The 19,113-nt window shown below is 53.5% G+C and overlaps 2 protein-coding genes across 2 annotated transcripts in view; both read right to left on the reverse strand.

Annotated features, from left to right (window-relative positions):
• LOC115385288 (cullin-1) overlaps window positions 1-19,113 on the reverse strand; it is a 26,848-nt gene that overhangs the window by 1,600 nt on the left and 6,135 nt on the right. Inside the window, exons 2-20 of the mRNA XM_030087265.1 lie at window positions 10,359-10,725; window positions 9,686-9,860; window positions 9,456-9,623; window positions 7,839-7,889; window positions 7,667-7,757; window positions 7,427-7,590; window positions 7,025-7,187; window positions 6,816-6,946; window positions 4,133-4,240; window positions 3,252-3,358; window positions 3,124-3,172; window positions 2,841-2,972; window positions 2,620-2,737; window positions 2,467-2,543; window positions 2,021-2,138; window positions 1,801-1,907; window positions 1,428-1,475; window positions 875-957; window positions 668-773 (exon numbers count right to left, since the gene is read on the reverse strand). Coding sequence (XP_029943125.1) covers window positions 668-773; window positions 875-957; window positions 1,428-1,475; window positions 1,801-1,907; window positions 2,021-2,138; window positions 2,467-2,543; window positions 2,620-2,737; window positions 2,841-2,972; window positions 3,124-3,172; window positions 3,252-3,358; window positions 4,133-4,240; window positions 6,816-6,946; window positions 7,025-7,187; window positions 7,427-7,590; window positions 7,667-7,757; window positions 7,839-7,889; window positions 9,456-9,623; window positions 9,686-9,860; window positions 10,359-10,498 — 2,136 coding nt within the window. The 5' untranslated portion in view covers window positions 10,499-10,725. The remainder of the gene's footprint in view (window positions 1-667; window positions 774-874; window positions 958-1,427; window positions 1,476-1,800; window positions 1,908-2,020; window positions 2,139-2,466; window positions 2,544-2,619; window positions 2,738-2,840; window positions 2,973-3,123; window positions 3,173-3,251; window positions 3,359-4,132; window positions 4,241-6,815; window positions 6,947-7,024; window positions 7,188-7,426; window positions 7,591-7,666; window positions 7,758-7,838; window positions 7,890-9,455; window positions 9,624-9,685; window positions 9,861-10,358; window positions 10,726-19,113) is intronic.
• Window positions 10,586-19,113, reverse strand: part of lrrc34 (leucine rich repeat containing 34) — an 18,235-nt gene continuing 9,707 nt past the window's right edge. Inside the window, exons 10-11 of the mRNA XM_030087262.1 lie at window positions 15,794-15,984; window positions 10,586-10,725 (exon numbers count right to left, since the gene is read on the reverse strand). Coding sequence (XP_029943122.1) covers window positions 10,586-10,725; window positions 15,794-15,984 — 331 coding nt within the window. The remainder of the gene's footprint in view (window positions 10,726-15,793; window positions 15,985-19,113) is intronic.

Below are 19,113 nucleotides of genomic sequence, written 5' to 3' on the forward strand. Positions count from 1 at the left end.
GTGGAGGACTGGGTAGAGGTCTGGGTGGAGGACTGGGTGGAGGACTGGGTGGAGGACTGGGTGGAGGACTGGGTGGAGGTCTGGGTGGAGGTCTGGGTGGAGGATGGGTGGAGGTCTGGGTAGTAGGTCTGGGTAGAGGTCTGGGTGGAGGAGGGTGGAGGACTGGGTGGAGGACTGGGCGGAGGACTGGGCGGAGGACTGGGTGGAGGTTGGGTGGAGGACTGGGTGGAGGACTGGGCGGAGGACTGGGGTGGAGGACTGGGTGGAGGTCTGGGTGGAGGACTGGGTGGAGGTCTGGGTGGAGGTCTGGGTGGAGGTCTGGGTGGAGGTCTGGGTGGAGGACTGGGTGGAGGGCTGGGTGGAGGTGGGGTGGAGGTCTGGGTGGAGGTCTGGGTGGAGGACTGGGTGGAGGACTGGGTGGAGGACTGGGTGGAGGTCTGGGTGGAGGACTGGGTGGAGGACTGGGTGGACGTCTGGGTGGAGGTCTGGGTGGAGGTCTGGGTGGAGGACTGGGTGGAGGACTAGGTGGAGGACTGGGTGGAGGTCTGGGTGTGGAGGAACTGGGTGGAGGATGGGTGGATGGTGGAGGTGTGGGTGGAGGTCTGGGTGAGGTTGGGTGGAGGTCTGGGTGGAGGTCTGGGTGGAGGTCTGGGTGGAGCCGTCTCACCTGGATCAGCAGCTTGCGGTCCTCCTCGATGTTCTTGTGAGTCGTCTCCTGCTCCTGTTTCTGCTCCGTCTTCATGGGGACGTTGATGTTGACCCTCAGCTTCTTACTGCAGAGACAGGAGGACAGGAGGACATGAGGACAGGAGAGAGAGAGAGAGAGAGACAGAGAGAGAGAGAGACAGAGAGAGAGAGAGACAGAGAGACTCACTTCTTGTATCCGAGGAACAGTTTGATGACTGTGTCTGGTTTGAACTCCACCTCGTCCACGTTGGCGTTCTCATCCTCCAACACCTGAGCGCGCACACACACACACACACACACACACACACACACACACACACACACACACACACACACACACACACACACACACACACACACACACACACACACACACACACACACACACACAACACACACACACCACACACACACACACACACACACACAGTTGTGATGAGCAGTGCTCTCTCTCCACTCAGGCTGAGGTCTGCCGCCCCCCGGTGGTCAGATGAGGAACTGCAGCTCAGCTTCCTGATCTGAGCAGACCAACCAGCTGATCGTGAGTCCAGGTCCTCTGGGGGGGGGGGGGGGGGGGGGTGTCTGATGTGAACGACAGCTGATCGTTCTGATTGGTCGACTGCTCGCTCTGAGCCCAGGACCCCGGGTTCTCACAGGTTTAGAACTTTTAGAAAGGTGGTGTAAACAGATCCCCGTCTGAGTCTCTCCCCCCCCCCCCCCCCCAGAGCCTTTTCACTCACCAGCAGTTTGGACTTGAGCAGGATCTGCAGAACCTGAACCAGGATGTCCTGAAAACACAGAGGGGAGAGTGAGAGGGGCTGGTGGGTGGAGGAGAGGTGGAGGAGGAGGTGGAGGAGAGGTGGAGGGACGTGGAGGGAGATGGAGGAGGTGGAGGGAGGAGGAGGAGGTGGAGGAGAGGTGGAGGGAGGTGGAGGAGGTGGAGGTGGAGGAGGTGGAGGAGGGGAGGAGGAGGAGGTGGAGGAGAGGTGGAGGAGGTGGAGGAGGTGGAGGAGAGGTGGAGGTGGAGGAGGTGGAGGGAGGAGGAGGAGGAGGAGATGGAGGAGGTGGAGGAGGTGGAGGGAGGTGGAGGAGGTGGGGGCGGGGCCGGCTCACCGTCTTGATCTGCGTGCTGTCGGTCAGCTGCTGCACGGTGTAGCTGTCCTCCGTGTTGTACTGCAGCAGGATGGCCATCTGGAAGGTGGAGGCCTGCAGAGTTGTACTGAGCACAGCAGCTCCGTCAGCTCCCGGGGAGCCCGACGCCTCGCCGTGTGGTGTGTGTGTGTGTGTGTGTGTGGTGTGTGTGTGTGTGTGTGTGTGTGTGTGAGCCACACACCGGTTCTGAAGCAGTTGGTCACCAGCTCTCCTTTGGACAGGTGGTACAGCCAGGTCAGCTTCCTGCCGCTGTGCCGGCTGGCGTAGAACGCTGTGAAGCGCTGGTAGCTGCGCTCCAGCTGCGCACACACACACACACACACAGGGAGGGTCAAACTGAGGTCTGGGGCCCTCAGCAGTGGACAGAGTGTCAGAACAGTGGATCCAGAGTGTGTTCTCTGGAGAACACTGCTGAAGAAATGAACTGACACACACACACACACACACACACACACAGACAGACACACAGACACACACACAGACACACACACATACACACACACACACACACAGACAGACACACAGACACACACACAGACACACACACATACACACACACACACACACACACACAGACACACACACACACAGACACAGACACACACACACACACCCCTGCAGCTGTACCTCAGACGGCAGGGCGAAGGTGCAGGACTGCTGGAAAGGCCACGACCCGGAACTCAGGACCTGGATACTGAAGTCCACTGCAAGATGCACAGGTCAGAGTGTGAGAGAGTGTGCGTGTGTGTGTGCGTGTGTGTGTGTGGTGCGTTCACTGACGGTCCAGAGGCTCGGAGTTGGTCAGGTGTTTCTTGAACTGCTCATTGAGGTCTTTGCTGACGCCGATGTCCTGAAACATCCTCTGCAGTTTGGACGTGTACTCAAAGCCACAGGCTTGCTGCGGGGGGGGGGGGGGGGGGGGGGGAGTGGGTCATGTTTCATCTCCTCCACTGCAGCAGCAGGTCAGACATGGCGGCGGCGGCGGCGGGGCGTTGCAGTACCTTGAGCTTGGAGATCATGCTGGCCTCGGCGTCGTCGCTGGCGCTGTTCTGGTGGACCAGGCGCTTGGCCAGCATCTTAGCGTAGAACTTCTGGAACACGTCTTTGTCCTCGATGTACTTGAACACGACCATCTGGAAGAGAGAGGGGCGGCGGGGCAGGAGAGGTCACGACCTCAAAACCACCTGTGTGACGGGGCCTGGCTGAGCAGGAGGAGGGGGAGGGGCTCTCCAGTGTCTCCACTCTGATGGACAGACAGGGACAGGGACATGGGGAAGGACTCACCACTTGGTTGAGTGTGTCCTCCAGCTCGGCCTCCTCCGGGTTCTTGGAGCTGAAGCGGAGCAGATCAGAGTGAGCAGCAGTCCTCCAGCCCTGGGGGGGACGGGGGGGACGGGGGGACGGGGACTCACCTCTTCTTCAGCAGAGAGTCGCAGTATCTGGCCAGCAGCTCAGGAGACTTGCTGGACGACTGAGCCATCCTGGTGACGGCGTTGTTGTTGATGAAGCGGCCGCACGCCTGAGAACACACAGAGCTGAAGCCAGGCGACACAGAGGGCAAAGAAACCCTGCCAGTCCATACAGAGGGCAAAGAAACCCTGCCAGTCCATACAGAGGGAAAAGAAACCCTGCCAGTCCATACAGAGGGAAAAGAAACCCTGCCAGTCTATACAGAGGGAAAAGAAACCCTGCCAGTCTATACAGAGGGAAAAGAAACCCTGCCAGTCCATACAGAGGGAAAAGAAACCCTGCCAGTCCATACAGAGGACAAAGAAAACCTGCCAGTCCATACAGAGGGACAAGAAACCCTGCCAGTCTAAACAAAGGGAAAATAAAACCTGCCAGTCTGTACAGAGGGAAAATAAAACCCTATGACTCTGTTTAGAGACGCTGCAGGAGGAAATGGTTCTCTTGGGACCTGGAGCAGCGTTTAAAGACGAGGTTTTTCAAAAGGTCACGTTGAACTCGTTCCCTTAGAAACAGAATCAGGGTGTTCTCAAAAAGTCACACATAGCACGTAGTTCTGCCGTTTCCATGGTGACAGTGTCGGTGTTTTCAGGTGCAGTGTAAACCGACACCTGGAGCACAGTGAAGGTTTGTCCCGAGACGTTAAAGAACACTAACTCAGAACCCGGAGCAGAACCGCTGGAGAGAACATGTTTATTCACATCTGAAGCCTTTCATCCTCACTCCCAACAATCAGACGTTCCAGAGCGCTGCAGGCGGCGGCTCCCGCAGGACTCTGGAGGTTAGCATTTAGCAGTTAGCATTCCGTACGGTCCCGGTCACTGACCTTATCCAGAGCCGCCACGAAGCCGGCGTCGTTGTTGAAAGCCGACATGACCAAGGCGTTGTACTTCTTATGGACGTCCAGGGTGGTCTGGACGTAGACCTTAGGGTCCTGCAGGGAGGAGCAGCATCCAGATAGAGCATCTTCCTCTGACATCACACTGTAGAGCATCTTCCTCCTCTGACATCACACTGGAGAGCATCTTCCTCCTCTGACATCACACTGGAGAGCATCTTCCTCTGACATCACACTGGAGAGCATCTTCCTCCTCTGACATCACACTGGAGAGCATCTTCCTCCTCTGACATCACACTGTAGAGCATCTTCCTCTGACATCACACCGTAGAGCATCTTCCTCTGACATCACACTGTAGAGCATCTTCCTCCTCTGACATCACACCATAGAGCATCTTCCTCCTCTGACATCACACCATAGAGCATCTCTCCTCTGACATCACACTGTAGAGCATCTTCCTCCTCTGACATCACACTGTAGAGCATCTTCCTCCTCTGACATCACACTGTAAAGCATCTTCCTCCTCTGACATCACACTATAGAGCATCTTCCTCTGACATCACACTGTAGAGCATCTTCCTCCTCTGACATCACACCGTAGAGCATCTTCCTCTGACATCACACTGTAGAGCATCTTCCTCCTCTGACATCACACCATAGAGCATCTTCCTCTGACATCACACTATAGAGCATCTTCCTCCTCTGACATCACACCATAGAGCATCTTCCTCTGACATCACACCATAGAGCATCTTCCTCTGACATCACACTATAGAGCATCTTCCTCTGACATCACACTGTAGAGCATCTTCCTCCTCTGACATCACACCATAGAGCATCTTCCTCTGACATCACACTGTAGAGCATCTTCCTCTGACATCACACTGTAGAGCATCTTCCTCCTCTGACATCACACCATAGAGCATCTTCCTTTGACATCACACTGTAGAGCATCTTCCTCCTCTGACATCACACTATAGAGCATCTTCCTCCTCTGACATCACACCATAGAGCATCTTCCTCTGACATCACACCGTAGAGCATCTTCCTCTGACATCACACTGTAGAGCATCTTCCTCCTCTGACATCACACCGTAGAGCATCATCCTCTGACATCACACTGTAGAGCATCTTCCTCCTCTGACATCACACCGTAGAGCATCTTCCTCCTCTGACATCACACTGTAGAGCATCTTCCTCCTCTGACATCACACCGTAGAGCATCTTCCTCTGACATCACACTGTAGAGCATCTTCCTCCTCTGACATCACACTGTAGAGCATCTTCCTCCTCTGACATCACACCGTAGAGCGTCTTCCGCTGACATCACACCGTAGAGCATCTTCCTCTGACATCACACTGTAGAGCATCTTCCTCCTCTGACATCACACTATAGAGCATCTTCCTCCTCTGACATCACACCATAGAGCATCTTCCTCTGACATCACACTGTAGAGCATCTTCCTCTGACATCACACTATAGAGCATCTTCCTCTGACATCACACCGTAGAGCATCTTCCTCCTCTGACATCACACTGTAGAGCATCTTCCTCCTCTGACATCACACCGTAGAGCATCTTCCTCTGACATCACACTGTAGAGCATCTTCCTCCTCTGACATCACACTATAGAGCATCTTCCTCCTCTGACATCACACCATAGAGCATCTTCCTCTGACATCACACTGTAGAGCATCTTCCTCTGACATCACACTGTAGAGCATCTTCCTCCTCTGACATCACACTGTAGAGCATCTTCCTCCTCTGACATCACACTGTAGAGCATCTTCCTCCTCTGACATCACACCGTAGAGCATCTTCCTCCTCTGACATCACACCGTAGATCATTCTCCTCTGACATCACACTGTAGAGCATCTTCCTCCTCTGACATCACACCGTAGATCATCCTCCTCTGACATCACACCGTAGAGCATCTTCCTCTGACATCACACTGTAGAGCATCTTCCTCTGACATCACACTGTAGAGCATCTTCCTCCTCTGACATCACGCTGTAGAGCATTTTCCTCCTCTGACATCACACCATAGAGCATCTTCCTCTGACATCACACTATAGAGCATCTTCCTCCTCTGACATCACACCATAGAGCATCTTCCTCTGACATCACACTGTAGAGCATCTTCCTCCTCTGACATCACACCATAGAGCATCTTCCTCCTCTGACATCACACCATAGAGCATCTTCCTCTGACATCACACCATAGAGCATCTTCCTCTGACATCACACCATAGAGCATCTCCCTCCTCTGACATCACACCGTAGAGCATCTTCCTCCTCTGACATCACACTATAGAGCATCTTCCTCCTCTGACATCACACCATAGAGCATCTTCCTCTGACATCACACTGTAGAGCATCTTCCTCCTCTGACATCACACCATAGAGCATCTTCCTCCTCTGACATCACACCATAGAGCATCTTCCTCTGACATCACACCATAGAGCATCTTCCTCTGACATCACACTGTAGAGCATCTTCCTCCTCTGACATCACACCATAGAGCATCTTCCTCCTCTGACATCACACCATAGAGCATCTTCCTCCTCTGACATCACACCATAGAGCATCTTCCTCCTCTGACATCACACTATAGAGCATCTTCCTCCTCTACCATCTGACTACAGGTCATGTGACGGCGGCCTCTCACGTTGAGCGCCGCCTCGCCACACTTCTCGATGGCGGCCAGGCCCTGGTTGTGGATGTGGGTCTCCAGCAGCTTCTTCAGCTCCCCCAGGCCGTCCGTGATCCGGGACACCAGGTTGTACATGCGGCCCAGATCTGAGGAGGAGGAGCAGAGGGTCCGGAGTGACGGACCGTCCCGGCCGGGCCGCGGGCGGGAAGGGACGGACGGCGCACCTTCGTTCTTGTCAGCGTCCAGCAGGTTCTGGAACTCGGTGTGGAAGATCTCCAGGTGCTTCTCTATCAGGACCTGCTCACACTTCCGAGCCAGTTCGTCCTGGGTGGACTCATGGAGGTAGACCTGCACCCGGCGCTGCTCCTCCAGGAGGCGCGCCTCGGCCTGCACACACACACACACACACACACACACACACACACACAGAGTAAATGACTTTATACTCCCTGTCTCTTCACCTCCTCTGCTCCTCTCTCACTCCCTCTCTCTCACTCTTACGTTGTTTCCGTCAGACCGACAAGTCGATGATTGATGACGTTCTGGACTGAATGCATGTGTGGATGCTTGGAGCCATTTTCAGTGTGTGTGTGTGTGTGTGTGTGTGTGTGTGTGTGTGTGCTGACCTTCTTCATGTACTCTGTGACGGGGTTCTGCTGCAGGAACTCGGTGCTCTCTCGGGTGTAGAACCTCTCGGTGTCGGTGAGGAACTGACACTCGAAGTACTCCTTGTAGACGGACAGCGTGGGGCCTTTGGCGAAGGCGTCCTCCTCGTTCAGGCCCAGCTCCACTGCGGCGGCGGCAGCAGGGGGAGGGGTTACTTACAGGAGGCTGTGACCCCGCGACCTCTGACCCGCTCCACCTACCGTAGGACTGGACCACGCCGCTGATGAGGCGGGTGTTGATGGTCTCGCCGTTCCGCTCCCTCTCGATCAGCTTGAGGACGGCGTTGGTCACCTGGGGCACAGAGCAGAGGTCGGAGGTCAGCGCGCCTCGTGCCGTTTCCCACCGGGCAGCGGGAAGGGGAGGCGGACGCACCTGCTTGTTGAGGGGTCGGAACAAACACTCCCTCCAGGTCACCAGAGCCAGCTGAGAGACAGGAGCAGAGGTCACAGGTCATCCACAGCCTGATCACTGAGCAGCAACCGGTGCCGAGGGGCTGCAGCTAGCAAGTAGCATCTGCCAGGTGAGCACGTAGCATCACCGCTAGGTCAGCAAGTAGCATCTGCTAGGTGAGCACGTAGCATCGCCGCTAGGTGAGCACGTAGCATCACCGCTAGTTCAGCAAGTAGCATCTGCTAGGTGAGCACGTAGCATCGCCGCGAGGTGAGCACGTAGCATCGCCGCGAGGTGAGCACGTAGCATCGCCGCGAGGTGAGCACGTAGCATCGCCGCTAGGTGAGCACGTAGCATCACTGCTAGGTCAGCATGAAACTCTTTAACATGTAGCATCGCCGCTAGGTGAGCATGTGGCATCAACGCTATGTGAGCATGTAGCATCAACGCTATGTGAGCATGTAGCATCAACGCTAGGTCAGCATGTAGCATCTGCTAGGTGAGCACGTAGCATCGCCGCGAGGTGAGCACGTAGCATCGCCGCGAGGTGAGCACGTAGCATCACCGCTAGGTCAGCATGAAACTCTTTAACATGTAGCATCGCCGCGAGGTGAGCATGTGGTATCAACGCTATGTGAGCATGTAGCATCAACGCTAGGTCAGCATGTAGCATCGCCGCTAGGTGAGCACGTAGCAGCGCCGCTAGGTGAGCACGTAGCAGCGCCGCTAGGTGAGCATGTAGCAGCGCCGCTAGGTGAGCACGTAGCAGCGCCGCTAGGTGAGCACGTAGCAGCGCCGCTAGGTGAGCACGTAGCAGCGCCGCTAGGTGAGCACGTAGCAGCGCCGCTAGGTGAGCACGTAGCAGCGCCGCGAGGTGAGCACGTAGCATCGCCGCGAGGTGAGCACGTAGCATCGCCGCTAGGTGAGCACGTAGCAGCGCCGCTAGGTGAGCACGTAGCATCGCCGCGAGGTGAGCACGTAGCATCGCCGCTAGGTGAGCACGTAGCATCGCCGCTAGGTGAGCACGTAGCATCACTGCTAGGTCAGCATGAAACTCTTTAACATGTAGCATCGCCGCTAGGTGAGCATGTGGCATCAACGCTATGTGAGCATGTAGCATCAACGCTATGTGAGCATGTAGCATCAACGCTAGGTCAGCATGTAGCATCTGCTAGGTGAGCACGTAGCATCGCCGCGAGGTGAGCACGTAGCATCACCGCTAGGTCAGCATGAAACTCTTTAACATGTAGCATCGCCGCGAGGTGAGCATGTGGTATCAACGCTATGTGAGCATGTAGCATCAACGCTAGGTCAGCATGTAGCATCGCCGCTAGGTGAGCACGTAGCAGCGCCGCTAGGTGAGCACGTAGCAGCGCCGCTAGGTGAGCACGTAGCAGCGCCGCTAGGTGAGCACGTAGCAGCGCCGCTAGGTGAGCACGTAGCAGCGCCGCTAGGTGAGCAGGACTGATCTAACCCTGGAACAGGGTGTTGTGGTTGTGGAAGAGGGCTGGAGCCCACTGAGGTTCCTCTGGAACGTGGGCTCTAGACCAGAGGAACGTCGGCGGAGTTCTCCAGGCGTCGCACGCCGGCAGGACCTACCGAGTAGATCTCGTAGATGCCCTTGCGGCCCTCGTCACACTCCCGTCGGACCCAGTGGCGGTTGAGGTAGGCGCAGATCCCGTTGAGGACCTTACTGGAGAAGCGGTAGTCCTCCCACTGCTGCGTGTAGAACTTGAGCACGCACTCGTCCATCAGGTCCTCGCCGTCCTGCAGACAGCCACGGCGTCAGCACTGGATGGGTGTGTGTGTGTGTGTGTGTGGAGCCTCACCTTCAGCAGGCTGGTCAGGTAGTTCTTCAGGAACTCCTTGAGGCGCTTGTAGAGCTCCAGGCCCACAAACTGCGCCCCGCCGGGAGTGTTGGACTTTTTGGAGGGCTTGGCCGGCGGCACGGAGCCGCGGCCCTGGCTGGACTGGTGGACGCTGGTGCAGTAGTTATATACATGTCTGGCGCCAGCCGTTAAGGGACAAACACCCCGTCCCCCATGTCAGGAGAGGACATGCACACCGGAGGCGGCCTCTTCGTACCGAAGGCCCATTCCACACGGGCTGCTTCACGGATCCAGATCCGATCCACGGCGGAAAACGACGCCACGCGACAGGAGCGGCGGACATAGATACATGTGGCCACTAGCATTAGCCTCCGCTGTAATAAACGGCTAGATTTCCACCGGAGGTTTGCGAATGCTAGCAGCTAGGTTTATGGCCATATGTCTGTGCTTGCAGCTCCTGCTGTGTGACGCAAGTCTCCGCTGCGGATCCGATCCGATCCGGAGCGCAGCCCGTCTGACACAGGTCTAAACCAAGCCTCGTTCTGATGACGATGTCCGTTTCCACGGAGACGGTAGAAACACGAAACATGCTGTAGTGAGCCTGAACACACACAACACACACAACACACACACACACCAGTTGGCTGCCCCCCCTGCTGGCCCTCCAGGATACGTGTAGAGTTCCATGTAGCGGGACTTGGCCATGCTCTGCCGCGTGTACACCTGCTGGATGCCGGCCCGCAGGTCGTCCCAGATCTGGTCCAGGCCGATCTGTTTCAGTCCGTGGGGGTTGGGGTTCCTGTTGGACGACATGGTGGCGTCTCGCCGCCGCTGGCCTCCCTGTCCCGCCCCTGCGGCTCCTCTCTCCTGGTTGATCGGGGGTCCTGACTGGCTCGGGCCTCACAGCGTCAGGTCCATCTGGCGGCGGCGGCGCTTCGGGGTGGCTGGGCTCGTCGGGATGCGGGTCCCGCTCTGCACGCCCAGGTGGCGCTGTCTGCCACGCCTCCCGCTGAACGCTTGGGTGCTCTTTACCAGGCGACCTGCGGAGCGGAGGGAGCGAGCTGTAGTTAACCTCCGACCTGAACACCACCCTGGAACCAGGGGTGGGCGATATGGCAAAAATGTCATATCACGATTTTTTAAAATTAATATCACGATCACGATTTTATCACGATTCTTTTTTATATTGACTTTTCTCGACTAATTTGCAAGTTTGACCACTTTTTCCCTAATGTTAAACATATAAAACATATAAAATGTATGTAAAACCCTAAAAGAAAAAAAAGACTAAAGAAGGCTAAAGAAACTGGCTTTAATTTAAATAGTACAGGTTTTTTTCTAATCAAAATGTGCAATGAACACAAACATAAAAAGTAATGAACAGCAACAGAGTGCACTTTTGTAACACAAAAACTAAACACACCAAATAGATTATTAAAAAGGTCAATAAAAATGCAAACTTAGCTGGTTACCACTTAAAGGACAACAATTTAGAACAAAAACAATTTAACTTTAATATCCATCACCTGAGTGAATAATACAGCTGCTTGAGAACAATTTTTTGTTCAGAGATCTAAGCTTTTATCTCCTTTTAAAAATGAGGTTAAAGGGGACGTTGATCCGTGGACCTAGGGCTGGGCGATATGGCAAAAAAAATGATCACGATTTTTTTCTTCATATCATTCAATCTCGATTAAAATCACGATATGCTATATTGTTTTTAAACCAGTTTTAAAGCATCTGCACTGAAAACTAGAACTATAGAATAGTTTAACATTTTATTAACAAACCAAGCAAATAGCAATGCAAATTAAATAATATAAACATAGAAAAATATAAGAACAATCTCACTGAACGGTGCAGTAAATGGGAAAAAAAATCTAGCACCAAGACAATAAAATCCTGCGATGCACCGTTTTTTCAGTAAAAGAGAAGAACTGAACGATCGTTAGTTGAAGTGTGACAGTTTCCAGCCCTGAGGATTTTTGTTGCTATAAAAGATTAAAAAACTAAAGAAACCGCCTGGAGATAATGAAGGTGCTTTAGAATGGAAACATTATTTTCAAGTTATGATGCTAAATATGCTGCTGCCATCATTAATGCTTGCAACAAATGTACAAAATTTAAATAATCTAGATTGGACAGATTAGATTTAAAATGTAACGGTGCAAAACTACAATAACATAAAAAAAAAAAAAATAGACAAAATTAATCATTTTTCTCCTCTTACAATGTTGCTCGTATGGTGCAGTGGCCTGAAAAGACGACACTGGCTACATTTACATGCAGTCAATATTGTTTCTGAAACATTTGGAATAACCCCAGGAGATCCTCAGTCAGACCACGGCCACAGGCGACGCCATGACTGCATTTACACTTCATGCCACTAGGTGTGCTATTTGCATGTTCAACCTTATTTTACACAGACACCACAGAAGAAGACCGGCGCTGCAGCCGCTGCAGGCTCTCTGCATGTTGTTAGAAACAGAGCGTTAGCGGCAAGAAGTGGTGACATGTTCAACGATGCGATGCACCGTCATTTCCAGTAAAAGAGAAGAACTGAACGATCGTTAGTTAAACTGTATCACCAGTAGTTCCTGGACTCAAAAGACCAGATTCTTTGCGGATCGGTGTGCTAGCAGTGGTGAGCTAGCAGCGGTGCGGGTGGAGCAGCCTGTCCTGTCAGCAGCAGCCTCATCTTCAGAGGATAACGCCAATACATGGCTGACTTCCTCTGCTTCGCTGCTCCACGTTCAGCTCCATCCCTGTTTACTTCTCAGACAACTTGCAGGCGGAAGTTGAGCAGGAAAAAGTCGACTGTGTCACGCGCATTTCTGCCATGTCTGATCGAGTAAATGTGCTCACAGCTGATCACCGTGATCGACTGGAAATGAATCACGATCACTAATCACGATCATATAATCGCCCAGGCCTAAGTGGACCTCTTTTTTAAACCTGTAAACACTATTAAATAGTCTGATACCAATGTGAAACGACACCAAAGTATCCAGTAATGCGGTTCATGTCTTTGCCCGCAAGCCCTGAAAACAGTTCTTCCTGGCTGTGAAGGTTCTGGTTCACTGAGGGTTTTTCAAGCCGGACCGTTGTGACGTAGATGTGATCCGGCTTCCTTATATGGTCATGCTGAGACCCGGCCCTGGTTCTCTGTGCCTGGTGTGGTGTGTTGGCGTTAGATCCAGAGAACAGGGCTCCCAGAAAATGTTTATTTGGACATCCTGGAAAGGCAGTTTTATTTGGCTTTCCTGAAGACGAAGTCGCCAGGCAGCAGTGGAAATTATTTCTTTTTCCGGGTCAGAAGAAGACAAATCCTCCAGTCTCTGTCTGCCGACGGCATTTTGCACGGCACTGTTTTGCAGAAGCGGTGAGTTAGAACTTTTCAGTGTCCTGTGTTTATTCTGTGTTAGCTATAAAAGTTATTTTAGATGGTAAGGTTGGGTGCTCGAAGAAATCATCAGCTGATAGGGGAATAGCGCAAAAAAGTTAGAATTACCACCAACGTCCGAAATTAACAGCCGCGAGTAAATAGCGGGGTTATCTGCCACACTGGGCAAGGGGGGAATGTTTTCTACCATAATAATAATGATAGGAAGCGTTTTGGGACGCAAAGTGTGGGATCACTACAAGTTGAAAGGAAAACACAGTGCAGCATGTCTGTGGTGCTTCGGAGCTATCCTAGCATAACAGCACATCGTGTGCTACACCAAGACGTAGCAGGTTTACTATCAGAGCAGCGTCACTGCAGCAGGTCAGTGAAAATACAACCGTCCCATGAGGGTTTCTGCCAGACCTTTTCAGTCCGGGCGCCCGGCTCGCGCTAAATTCTGCAGCACCCGGACAACAGACAGGAAAAACATAAATAAAAAAAATAGTGCCGCGTCTGCGGCTAATTAGCAGTTGTGCACCGCGGAGCAGCAGCGGCTTGGACACTCTGTGTGAGCAGCGCACTGCTCGGCATCGCTTCCCCCCGACACACACACACACACACACACACACACACACACACACACACACACACACACACACACACACACACACACACACACACACACACACACACACACACACACACACACACACACACACACACACACACACACACACACACACACACACACACACACCCCTGGCTAAACTTTTATCCTGCAGGAAACACTGTAGGCGCAAATAAATATTTTTACAATCAGCTGTTTACACGTCTGAGTCCCAGAGGAGAGCCAGCAGTCGTCACCAACTGTCTTTGAATGCGCCACACCGCCGAGGAGGTCCTTGAACGCAACGCGAAATGAAATGGAAGTGATTCCACAGAAGAGGCACAACATGTTCAAAAGTTCAGGCTGGATTTCTGAGGAATGTTCCATTTCACAAACAGCTGATATGGAAACGCTTGTCAGTTATCTCGACTTCCGTACTGGCAAAGTGGGTGTGACCAATCACAGCGAGTGGGATGTGCACATGGATGAGACTGGGATGGAGTCAACTGAACAGAGCGTTTTCGGAGGAAGGAGGAAAAGCAAGGAAGCGGCGCAGTAAAAGAGACAGATCTAAGAAGCTTTCAGTGCTGTTTATCCTGTATAGGTCTTCTAGGGGGGGCTAGAAATTAAATACGAATGAGCAAAACCAGCCGATCAACGTCCCCTTTAAAGATAATGAACAATAAAGTACACTTTTGTAACACAAGAAACTAAACATATCAAATAGCTTTTTAGCACAGTTTTAAGAGGTTATAGTTTTAATAGTTGCGCTATATGACCACTAGAGGGCTCTGTCTCCATTGAAATACAGCCCCTCATCATCCCATTAAACCAAAGACGTTCCACTAGTGATCAGACTAAAGGGTCGTTTCAGCTGTTAACTTTGATGGTTTGTTCACTCAGTGTCTTTTCACATTTCTGTGATTTGTTGTATATAAAATCCCTCATGCTAGCTTGTGAACTGCTAGCAGTAGCTCGCTAGCTAGCGTTAGCATCGGTGCTAGCTTCAGCGTCTCTCCCTCCAGCTTTTCTTGGTGTTTCTATGGCGGCTGATCTCTTGTAGATCCCGTACTGCTGCTGTAACCCAGCTCTGCCTGACCCAGCCTCCACCCAGCCTCCACCCAGCAGCAGCTCCACCCAGCCTCCACCCAGCCTCCACCCAGCAGCAGCTCCACCCAGCCTCCACCCAGCCTCCACCCAGCAGCAGCTCCACCCAGCCTCCACCCAGCCTCCACCCAGCAGCAGCTCCACCCAGCCTCCACCCAGCCTCCACCCAGCAGCAGCTCCAGTCAGAGAAGCTCCACAGCGCTCCGCTCGCTGTTAGCTGCCTTTGTGTCCCGAACGCAGCTCTGGCTGTGGCTGCGTTTTTTTTTTTTTTTTAAATCATCGTTAATGTTGCTCCGCATGTATCTATCATGTATGTGGAGAACTGCACTGGAGGAATATTTAGTTGATATTATCTGAAGCTTTCAGGTAACATCATCACTCCAAAAAATATTATATATATAGGTGAAAAAACAACGAGGAGAACGTGCCCTATAGACGGTTTAACGATCTTTAAGATCGTCCCGACGTTATAATCCTTAACGATCTTATATCGTCATATCGCACACCCCTACCTGGAACCACCAGCAGGTGGCAGAACGTCGCCCGACGGCGCCGCAGCGGGAACGGCAGCAGAGCAGGGAAATGTGGTCGCTTCAGATATTCACACCTTCATCAGTGAGCCGCAGCCTGATCGGCTGGAGCAGCGTCACCGGAGTTCCTCAGGGATCAAGTCCGGGTCGTCATTCCACCCCGCCCCCCAGGTGTACCTGCCTCACACGCCTGCCTGGAGCCCCATCAGAACCCTGACAGCCGAGCTGGCGGAGCGGCGAGGACGTCTGGCTTCAAACTGCAGCAGCAGGTCAGCTGACCGCGGCTAATGACAGATTAGTCCACTTCAGCACCGCGCCGCGTTACATCCCGTCTCCACGCCAACGCAAGGCGTGACCAAGGTGTGTGTGTGTGTGTGTGTGTGTGTGCGTGCGTGCGCACACACAGGTCAGATCAGAGGCTGGAATTTTATCTTTGCTGACCGGACGACGAGCAAGGCTGAAGATAGAGAAACGCACACGATTCCACGCCTCACACACGTTCCCCATGCTCAGGAACACACGGTTCCACGCCTCACACACGTTCCCCATGCTCAGGAACACACGGTTCCACGCCTCACACACGTTCCCCATGCTCAGGAACACACGGTTCCACGCCTCACACACGTTCCCCATGCTCAGGAACACACGGTTCCACGCCTCACACACTGTCCTTGTTTGAGCGCCGGACACACCGGTCTCTTAAATGGGTCAGAGGCTCCTGGAATGCCGTGAAGACGACCCCCACAGCGGATCGCTATAATTAGGAGGGTCTGAGGAGAGTTCCTCCAGGAGAACCGCCACGAGGAGCAGTGGTTCTAAATCGACGTTCCAATACGGGGAACATCCCAGAGAAAACACTGCTGCTTTCACAGACGTCTTCAGAGGAGACACAACAGAGGTGGGCGCTCGGAGCTAACCGGCCTGGAAGCCAGGCCGCCAGATGGAGCTGGGGAAAACACCCATAACGCAACAGCTGCAGGAGACTTGATTGACCGGGATTGTGCAGCAGGATCCATCCTGTTGAACTGGCCCCACGTTGAAACTGTACCGATTGTGAAAGCCATTACATTCTCAAGCATGTATTTGCATTAAAACACTTGGATTTCAGGACGTGTGCATCACTGTGCTCTCGTTTCAGGAGTCTGACGCCACATGGCACTACGTTCACCCTTTTCTGGAAAAGACCATTCAACTAAAGAAAAGACTGGGAAACCCTGGTACCAAGCTCACCGAGGGTCAGCGCCAAATGAAGAGCGCTGAAAAAAAACCGGGACAAGTGCAGAAAGCCTGGACGTTCAGATGAAATGGACTGCTCCAGTTCTCCAGTCCGGCTCCAGGAGCTCAGGACGGAACCAAGTCACAACCGACAGCAGAGAGAGAGCCTGCAGTGGCAGTGTGCCTGAGGAGTCCTGAGAGGCTGCACACACTGCTGCTGCAGCTGGTACTGCAGCTGGTACTGCAGCTGGTACTGCTGCTGGTACTGCTGCTGGTACTGCTGCTGCTGGTACTGCTACTACTGGTACTGCTACTGGTACTGCAGCTGGTACTGCAGCTGGTACTGCTGCTGCAGCTGGTACTGCAGCTGGTACTGCAGCTGGTACTGCTGCTGGTACTGCTGCTGCAGCTGGTACTGCTGCTGGTACTGCAGCTGGTACTGCAGCTGCAGCTGGTACTGCTGCTGCAGCTGGTACTGCTGCTGGTACTGCTGCTGCAGCTGGTACTGCTGCTGGTACTGCTGCTGCTACTGCTGCTGGTACTGCAGCTGGTACTGCTGCTGGTGGTACTGCTGCTGGTACTGCTGCTGCAGCTGGTACTGCTGCTGGTACTGTTGCTGCAGCTGGTACTGCTGCTGGTACTGCTGCTGCAGCTGGTACTGCTACTGGTACTGCTGCTGGTACTGCAGCTGGTACTGCTGCTGGTACTGCTGCTGCTGCTGGTACTGCTACTGGTACTGCTGCTGGTACTGCAGCTGGTACTGCTGCTGGTACTGCTGCTGCTGCTGGTACTGCTACTGCTGCTGGTACTGCAGCTGGTACTGCTGCTGGTGGTACTGCTGCTACTGGTACTGCTGCTGGTACTGCAGCTGGTACTGCTGCTGGTGGTAATGCTGCTGGTACTGCTGCTGCTGGTGGTACTGCTGCTGCAGCTGGTACTGCTAATGCTGCTCCTGCTGCCGCCTGGCCGAAGCTGCAGCACTCATGCAGCCAGCCCCGCTATATTTAGAAGCGGCAGCCGCTGATGTCTCTGAGCGTTTGCCGAGACGAGGACTGGACCCCGAAGACGGGCTGGAGCGAGGAGCGGCGCTCTTCACTTCTGCTCTGAGAAAACCAGATGTTGACAGGCCTCAGGGCCCAGTCCCCACGCTTCCACTGGAAACAAACAGGACACACACAGGAAACAAACAGGACACACACAGGAAACAAACAGGACACACACACACACACACACACACACACACACACACACACACACACACACACACACACACACACACACACACACACACACACACACACACACACACACACAACACCGAAACAAACAGGAGACACACACACACACACACAACACCGAAACAAACATGAGCCACACACACACACACACACAACACCGAAACAAACAGGAGACACACACACACACAACACCGAAACAAACAGGAGACACACACACACACACACACACATACACACACACACACACACACACCAGCTGTGGTTGTGTAGCGGCGGCGGGACACCGACTGTGTGGATGAAGCCTGTAAAGAGCAGTCTGAGCTGGTTGGACCGTGGACGCCGTGCCGGTAGCGTAAAGCCAAACCGCCGGTCTTCCCGGTCTTCCGGCTGCGCTCTTCTCTCCAGCTGAGAGAACACAGCCCTGCTCTGCTCGCGGCGGCCATGTTTGTTTTGGTCACGTGAGCACGATGAAGCGGGAATCTTCCCAAACAGGACGTTATCCAGGTCGGAGCAGTGCCACAGAGACCGGATCACCAGTCCGCCACAGTCCTGAATGCCAGGCGGCTCCTCCTGGCAGCTCTACCTGAGCGGCGCCAGCAGTTGCCATGGTAACTGGGGCAGACAATGCCTGAGAGTGGTGGTTGGACTGCAGAACGTTTAAGCATTTTGGCCTGGAGGTAGGCGCCCTTCAGGGGGGCACTGGGGGAGGGGGGGGTGGGGGGGCAGTTATTAGAAAGCTCTATGTGAAAGGGGAATCCCACGTATGTGTCATGCGGCGGGGAGGCAGCAAAGGTCAGAGGTCACAGCCGATTGCAAGAACGAGAGCGTCAACAAGGCAGCTTGTGTTTATGGAGAGCAACTGGGTCACCACGGACCTCGTTTACTGACCCCCATCCAAGAGCACACGAGCACACACACACACACACACACACACACACACACACACACACACACACACACACACACACACACACACACACACAACATCAGTGTCTGACTGACCAGACCACGCTAATTTGTTCTATTCAGAGTGACCCTTGACCCCTCGTTACCCAGATTTACCCTGAACCTCAAACAACTGCCTGACTTCAGGAGACACGCTCTCAGCTGGTGTGTCTCCCTGGTGTCTACTGTCCACCTATACAGTATTTGCAGCTGACGTCACACACCCGGCCTCACAATGCATGCCGAGTAGTCGCCGCCATGTTGGAGTGAAAACAAACATTCTGGCGCATGGCGCTCTTTCACTGTTTCAGAGGATTATGCCTCTAATTCTGGTCAGAGGAGAGCGAATAGATGAAAAATGACCACTAAACAGTAGGGACATAAATAGGGATGAAATGATT

The sequence above is a fragment of the Salarias fasciatus genome, unplaced genomic scaffold (genome assembly GCF_902148845.1).
Source record: "Salarias fasciatus unplaced genomic scaffold, fSalaFa1.1, whole genome shotgun sequence".
Lineage (NCBI taxonomy): Eukaryota > Metazoa > Chordata > Actinopteri > Blenniiformes > Blenniidae > Salarias > Salarias fasciatus.